Source organism: Palaemon carinicauda, chromosome 3 (genome assembly GCF_036898095.1).
Source record: "Palaemon carinicauda isolate YSFRI2023 chromosome 3, ASM3689809v2, whole genome shotgun sequence".
NCBI classification, from domain to species: domain Eukaryota; kingdom Metazoa; phylum Arthropoda; class Malacostraca; order Decapoda; family Palaemonidae; genus Palaemon; species Palaemon carinicauda.
Genome location: NC_090727.1, coordinates 40,914,187 through 40,922,884, shown reverse-complemented (window position 1 = coordinate 40,922,884; position 8,698 = coordinate 40,914,187). Strand labels below are relative to the sequence as shown.

Genomic DNA, 8,698 nt, shown 5'->3' with positions numbered 1-8,698 from the left:
GACATATCCATTGCGCATACAAAAACTGGTGTGTTTTTTGACCTATAAAACTGGCATGTTTGTTTAAAAAGAAAAAGGGCCATATCAGTGCTGTGTTTAGTTTTATAAGCAAATTGATTATCGGAAGTTGTTAACAAGTCTTTGCATCTTTGTAGGATGATGCATTCAAATAGCTTAGAAATAATAGAGGCAAGGGCTATTGGACGATAGTTATTCTTATCAGAGAGAGACTTATGGTGATCTTTAACTAAATTCAGAATTTTTATTTCAGTCAGATTTTTTGATACGACGTGATGTCTACACAAACAAGTGAACAAAAGTGACAGATGCACATAAAGAGTTGGATGGGCATATCGTAAGTGATTCCCTGTGATTCCATCAAGGCCCGGGGCACTATTTAACGATAGGGATTTTAAAGCATCTTGAACGTCTCTAACGGAAACAATTGGTATGGTGCTTTCTTCATCTTCATTTTCCATCGATAAAGACATTTTTGGATGGTTCGTGCCTTCCATAATATGAGCATAATGATTCTTCCAACCTTCTGCTATGTTTGACTCTCCCCTTATTCCATCAATACTAACCGGTAGTTTAGTAATTTTCTTTCTTATTTTGTTTATTGTTTTCCAAGGATTTCTCCTGCTCATATCTCTAGCGATTTTTTCCTTTGTTGTTTTGTTTACCGTCTTCTTGCAGACTTTGAGTGCCTTTTTAAAATTTCGTTTAGACAGGACCATCTCATCGTATTGCACACCCGATCTCGGCATTCCCATTTCCTTCCATAATAAATACTTTTGTCTGGCTGTAACGTGGTGTAATTTGACGTTTTCATTCCAGCCTGGTATTCCATGACTTTTATATACCTTTCCGGTATTTTTTGTATCCCCACTCTTAATCAATGCATCAACAAGATCGACAGCAAATGTTTCAATTAGAAATACATGGTTTCTGTCTCTGCATCCCCTTGTTCTACAGACAATTGCCTCAACTGGAAGCTCTATTTCTTTTAGTGTCTTCTCGCTTCGAACTTTATATTCATCATTATTTCTAACCTCGTAAGTTATTCTCCGATTATTGGTCCCTGCTACTCTGTATGCTGAAAAATCTTGTACACAAAGTTTAAAACCCAGAGGCTTATGGTCTGAGCCTATCTCCTCGTAAAAAACCTTAAAACATCGAAGTGCACTCAAGAGGGAGTCAGGGCACACGACATGGTCCAGCCACCTCGTGTGACCCGTAGCATCGCTTACCCACGTATGGGTATCCTGTGGTAATGAGGTGATGTCGGCTGCACAGCAGTCGTATTCATCACACCACCCAAATAATTCTGCACCAAATTCGGATGAAATGTGAGCGTTAAAATCCCCCACAGCAATAACATGATCATTCTGATGTTCTTCAAATAGACATTTAATTTTCCCTAATTTATTTAAGTATTCCTCAGTATTAGAACCGTTATAATAGGGCATATAACAATTGATAACCCTTATCGTACTACCACCAAGACTAATATCTATACATAAAAAGCGTTCATCTCTTGTGGGTATTTTCCTGACATACGGAGAGATCTCCTCATGAACTAAAAAAGCTAGTCCCCCATATGGCCTTCCTCTCACCAGAGCTTGACTTAGGTCTACTGGTGACGACGATATGGAATCAAAGTTAATATCAATATTGTTTAAAAAGTTACTCTCCTGTTGTGGCAAAAATGTTTCTTGCAATGCTATTATCTTATAGTTATTACATAAATTCTTTACAACGTGGACATTTTTCCTGACAGATCTACAGTTAAAAGTTGCTATATTAATTGAAGCCATGATTAATTTCTTTTTTCGTACCATTTCCTTACCATTACGCCTTTTGGCCAATTTACAGACTGGAAAAGGTTAGTTACTTTACACTTTTCAATGCTCTCGATTGATATTTTAAAGGAAACATAATTGTCATGTTTCGCTTGGAGTTTCTGACATTGAACTGAATTATTACCAGATACATTTATGACATGGATTTTCAATTCATCTTCATTTACAAGAGGGCTTAACCTAGACACAAAAAGAGAAATATTGGTGAGAGGCTCAGCTGCCAGTAGACCGGTACCCTCATTGGTTCCTATCACTGCAGGTTTTCTTCTTAATAACTTGGTTGAGGTGGCCAAACCGGGGTGTGAAACTCCAGATGGTCCGTTTTCGTTTCTCCTCTGCATCTGCCTTCGCACTTTTCTCCGCTGCCATGGCTGGAGCTCCCATTCATTCAAAGATGTTGATGATGTCGTGGAGGCTAGATCCTCATCTGAATCATTCTGTAGCCTGACATCCCGAGTAACCGTTTTATTACTCGTGCCCTCCCCAGTATACAGTTCAGCAGTTCCTTTAGAAGCTTCGCCAGATGTAAATTTGTCAGTGTTTTTAATATCCGACCTTTTTCTGTAAAGATGAAGTAGTTCCGCTTGTTCTGCTATCACTTCGTCTGACGTTTTTCTTTTCTGCTTTGTGGCATTATTCTCCTTCACTAAAGTCGTTATTTCCTTTTTGCTAACATTTTCTTCTATTTTTGAAACTTTTTCTCTAAGCTGCCTATTGGAGTTGGAGAGTATCTGAACCTCCGAACGAAGAGCACTAAACAGTTTCAGCACCGTTGCCATGTCGACATGATCCATAGTTACTGGAGGCACTTGGGTACACTTCGTTATACAAAATTCAGTACCTTCAGGTGTAGGTGACTGACACATTAACGTCATAATTTGTCGTATGTTATTTTCCTTCTTCTGAGCTCCACGATATTCCTTTTTCTTTTCGGGGCAGCCGTACTTCTCAAACGCCAGCAGCACTGCCTCCAAGGCTTCTTCCTCACTGTAAAAGTCCATACATAAGCTCAGCAAATCCTCCTGATTCATGCAGTCAATCTTATTGAAGATAAAAAACAACAAGCCATTGTTTATAAACTTACAGTCCGATACCTCGGATGCTGAATTGCTACCTGCCATGATTACTTTTCATTTATTTAGGTCGTCTGCGTGAAAATGACGTAGCTTCACGTCATTGAAACTATGACGAAACGATGACGTCATCAAAAGAAATTTTTTCAAGGGGGAGTAGTATATTATGTGTATATATATATATATATATATATATATATATATATATATATATATATATATATATACACACACATATTCTTGTATATTCTTCAATTGAAATACATTCGTTGGAAATATATATATATATATATATATATATATATATATATATATATATATATATATATATTTATATATACACTCAGTATATATACACACACATATAGGAGATGAAATTTGGCAGATTGGTGTTTGAAGAGTGATGGGGAAACCTATGCTCACTGTTTAAAAAAAAAAAAAAGGCAGTTTTAATCGTAAGTTCGTAAAGACGTACTGTTCTCACCCTAGTTGGAAAAGCAGGATGCTATGAGACCAAGAGCTTCAATAGGGAAAAATAGCCCAGCGAGGAAAGGAAAGAGATTAACTACAAGAGAAGTAATGAACAATTGAAAAAAAATATTTTAGAACAGTAACATTACGAAAATAAATCTTTTATATATGAACTATAAAAACTTCAAAAAACAAAAGGAAGCGACATAAGATACTATAGTGCACCAGGGTCTACTCTCAAGCAAGAGAACTCTACCCCAAGACAGTGGAAGACCATTGTATAGACTCTATGGCACTACCCAAGATTAGAAAACAATGGTCTGATTTTGTAGTGTCCTTCTTCTAAAAGATCTGTTTACCATAGTTAAAGAGTCTCTTCTACCCTAAGTAAGAGGAAAGTGGCCACTGACCAATTACGGTGCTGTAGTTAACCCATTAAGCGAAGAAGAATTGTTTGGTAATCTAAGCCTTGTCACGTTTGTGAAGAAAGAGGAGAACGTGGAAAGAATAGGAGAGATTACTCGGTGTATGTGTAGTCAAAGAAAAAATGAGCCATAACCAGAGATGGGTTCGATGTAGTACTGTCCAGAGTCCATGACGTCACTTAAGGGGCGGAGCTATGTTTAAATCCCGCCTCGTGAACAGACCCTATCTGTATTGACTCTGGTACGTCTATCCTGACAAAAGACCCAATATCTCTCTAGCGGTAGTATCTCAACGATTGGCTGGTGCCCTGGCCAAACTACTAAATATAATTTACAAAATAGGACTGAAGAATTTAAATTCTCTCTATAAGTATTAATGACATGCATGCAAGTACATACAATATTTTAATGTAATACTGAATTTTTACTAATAGAATCTATTTTCATTCACACGTAAAAAAAAAAAAAAAAAAATACCTCAAACGAATATATTACATTAAATTAGCACCAGCAGAATTCGATTTCGGCAATAAATGTGAAGATGAATGTCTGCAAAATAGTTTATGCTTTGGAGAATCTCACCAAATTGAATTTCTGTCAAGATCAAAGAGCTGTGCTGGAAACAAGTTCCGAATGAGAAACATCAAAAGTTATGAAGGAGGAGTCCGCTTTCATCTACGAAATATTTGAAGCATAAGAGAAGAATATTACGCTCCCACGGAAAATGTCAGATTTTCTTTATGCAGTAACGAGAGACAAATTCTTCACTCCCGTAATAAACAAACAAAACAAAAAAACGTTGATATTATGAAATTATGAAAAAAAGACTATTTCAATATTTGTGCAAAAGTGGAGCAAGATATACATGGAATATAATGGAAAAATATAACACTACAAAGGGCATTATTGTTTACATTCACTGTTTCAGAGTAAACGCATTATGAAGGCAATAGTAACTCTGTGCCCCCATGAAATGGGCTTTTTAACGTGATCACTAATTTCTTGATGATATGCTGGGAATCCAAAAGAAGCATTGTCATCGTATATTAAATGTAAGTTTTTTTTTTTTTTTTTTTTTTTTTACATCGGGTAGGCCACTCCAAAAGTTGTATAACATTCGGCAAGTTGAGGGCCTCTATTATAATATTTAGATGATGCCATCTTATTAGAACACTTTTGATGTAGTATTTACGCTATAGTTTTATTATGAGTTCCAGAAAACATTCCTTATAAATTATATTTGGCAATTTTTCTTTTTACGTTGAAGTCATGTTGTGTCCCTTGATTGATTGCGCGTGTCACTTCCCTGGCAACAGATACAGTGCACTATTCCAAAGTTGTTGATTATCTTGCATTAACTCTTTATACTGCAAACCCGCAAATACTTGAAGAATGCTAACCACCCATAGCAAACGTAGAGAATCGTAAAAATAACAAGTCACTGCCTTGGTGAATATGGAATTCTATCCATTACAGGCAGATTAATAACTTTACTGGATACCGGCAATTATTCTGTAATAATGGTACCACATAAAGTGACGCTTCCATCAAAAGCAATGTTTCGTTTCAATATAAATGATATGGTATTTGCTTGGTAATGTTATATAATTTATTTTAACGAAAAATGGAAGGTTCGAACCCTTGTGTTCGGTCTGCCTTTAGATCGCGCCTTCAATTTCTTTCCTTCCCAACATTTTCTGCAGCCCAATAAATGACACACTACTTAGAAAAGATAGCGTGACCTACCTGGCTTCCAACTTCTTTCTTATTCTTCAGACTTTTTATTTTTAGTTTTCGGTTTTCTTAGTATCTGTTCTTCATCGAATAAATATCATGTATTTGTGCATCTGTTAAGGGGGCGTAGTAAGTAATTCACATGTGAAAAATGGTATTTTGGTGCGAATTAACTGAAAACTAAATCCTGAATAGATTCAAGAGTAAAAGTGCAGAGCTTATATACTAAAAGGGACAAGGAAAATGTCTGCAGAAATTCTACAACACTGAAAAGAAAAGGTAAAATTTCTGCAGAAATTCTACAACACTAAAATAACAAGGCAATGTTTCTACAGAGATTTTTACAACACTAAAAGAACAAGGCAATGTTTAAACAAAAATTCTACAATACTAAAAGTACAAGACAAAATTTCCTCAGAAATATTACATGACTAAAAGGACAAGGTAAAATTTCTGCAGAAATTCTACAACACTAAAAGAACAAGGCAATGTTTCTACAGAAATTCTGCAATACTAAAAGAACAAGGCAATGTTTCTACAGAAATTCTACAACACTACAAGGACAAGGTAAAATTTCTGCAGAAATTCTACATCACTAAAAGAACAAGGAAAAAATTCTACTATACTAAAAGAGCAAGGTAAAATTTCTACAGAAATTCTACAACACTTAGAGAACAAGGCAAGCTTTCTACAGAGATTCTGCAACACTTGAAGAACAAGGCAAAATTTCTTCAGAAATTCTACAACACTTAAAGAACAAGGAAAAAATTTCTTCAGAATTTCTACAACACTTGAAGAACAAAGCAAAATTTCCACAGAAATTCCACAAAATATCGGAACAGGAAACTAAGGACATTCCATTCGTTTGTAAAGGTTTTCGCATCCAGACACAATATCAGATTAATCCGTATACTCGTTTCGGAAGCTTTGATGCTCCCCTGGTTCCTGAATCGAACATAACATGTATCTCTGTGAATACATATTGCTGCAATGAATTCCAACTTCCGATGCAGTGCAGTTTATACTTAAAGCCTGTGAACGGTGTAAAATCTGAAAAATATGCTTTATTTACAGGTTTAGCAACTGCACATTAAGTTGCTGTATTGTTTTTGATGAAGTATGTAACATTTTTCTCTGGTCGTTCTGTTGGAACTAGTTGTTTAATTGCAATATATATTCTAGTTATTATTCATTCTTCTCAACTTTGATGTCTATATGGTCGTTCATCTATTCTTTATTGAGATTTATAAACTGTTGTGTTTTAATATATAATATAAACCCATTCTTAGTAACTTTTACGATCTTATATTTTAAATTTCAGATTCAGTTCATTATTTTCAGCAATCATTGAATAAGTGATTTTTGGAAGCATTTATTTCTAACTATTCACAACACTACCACGCATGATCAATTATTGTTCTTCCTTATCTAGATTATTTACGCATATACAAGAAACTGCAGTTAAAATAGAAAGACCCTTTAATTCATATACGTAAGATTCATTTGTAATATTCTTTAGCGAAGTCATTGTTCCATAAGAGGAGAGCAATTCACCATTAACTTCTAAATCGTCTGTTCTTTTAATCATGGTGCGGTCCGTAATTAAAGAGAAAAGAAGGTGGCTAATATTGACTTGCTATTCCATTGCCATTAGTCGTTCTCTTTCCATATTCTTATGAATTTAGATTGCGGTGTAATTCGTAATAGAACTGAAAAAGCACTCTAAGATTGCAGACCTCCGCCACGGCAGCTTATCTCTCGAAACCAGCTTGCCTTAGGTTTAATTCGGTCGACCCTTTTTCTCCATCTTGACCTAGGACTTTAAAAATTGAATCACATCTACGTCTCGACAATTAATCGCTGAAAGATTCACTTCTTTATGAGTAAAATTGTGACCAGGAAGTTGTTCACATACAAACAGGGGCAAAAACATAACCTCTTTCCAACTTCGTTGGCTGAGGTAAAAATAATATATATACAGTGTATATATATATATATATATATATATATATATGTGTGTGTGTGTGTGTGTGTGTGTGTGTGTTTGTGTGTGTGTGTGTGTGTACACACCTTGATTGAACAAGGAGATGATTGTTTTTACTCTATTTGAGTTAAGAATTTCATATACGGAGGTCCTCTCGTTTTCCTAATATATTGAAACTTCACAAAATACTGAATATTTTTTGTTATTATAAAACGTCAGACATTTTTCTATTTTTTTGTGTGTGTTTATTGAGACAAGAATATTTGTTTTGTAACGTAAACTACATGGAGAATTATTACCACAAAATATTCCCCAAAAATCTTAAAAAAACAAAAATAAGAGAGATTTTATTTTATTCAATATAGTTGTTTTATGACATTTTATTTAAAGGTAGATAATAATGAATTAATATTAATGTATTCGTGTAACAACTGGACAAAAACATCAATATTAAGAAGATTTGTAATTCCGTGAAATAAATCAAAGGGTTCTCTGGATTAGTAAAGCTTGTGAAATGTAATTTAGTTTATATGAAATATTATTAATGACAAATCACTACGAAAATACAAATATAATATCTGAGGATAGACATATTCATCAGTAAAAAGGGTCTAGAGATGAATAAATATCGAGTAATCATGGTATGACGTAATGTAAAGTCAATCAAGCAAGTGTTACAGTTTAACCCAAAAGAATGGCCTCGTTAATTAATCATATTAGGGTCTAAAGGTTGACTGGAAATTGTACTTTATTGAAAGTGATTAATTAAGGAAATGAAGCAGGTTGGCCGCTTGCTGAGGGAGAAATGAATATTAAAGGAAGGGTTTATTAGGGAAAGTTTTAGGTGAGGGGTTATCATACCCGGAATTAATTATGGGTAAAACTACTTGATATACTAAAGAATTATATTTTGGATTGGGTTGAGAGAGTGACGGAAAGAGACTGTAAATGATATTCCATTTAGCATTTAATGCTAAAATCCAGTGAAAAATATGTTAGAAGTAAAACGATTGTTAACACTTATAACAACAAAGTTACTTTCACAGAATTACACACACACACACACACACACACACACACACACACACACACACACATATATATATATATATATATATATATATATATATATATATATATATATATATA

General features: G+C 34.4%; 1 protein-coding gene across 1 annotated transcript in view; it reads right to left on the bottom strand.

The window, feature by feature from the left end:
• Positions 1 to 2,893, bottom strand: part of LOC137631533 (uncharacterized) — a 21,602-nt gene extending 18,709 nt beyond the window's left edge. The window contains exon 1 of the mRNA XM_068363310.1: positions 1,850 to 2,893. Within this exon, the coding sequence (XP_068219411.1) occupies positions 1,850 to 2,893 (1,044 nt within the window). The remainder of the gene's footprint in view (positions 1 to 1,849) is intronic.
• Between the last annotated feature and the right edge of the window lie 5,805 nt (positions 2,894 to 8,698).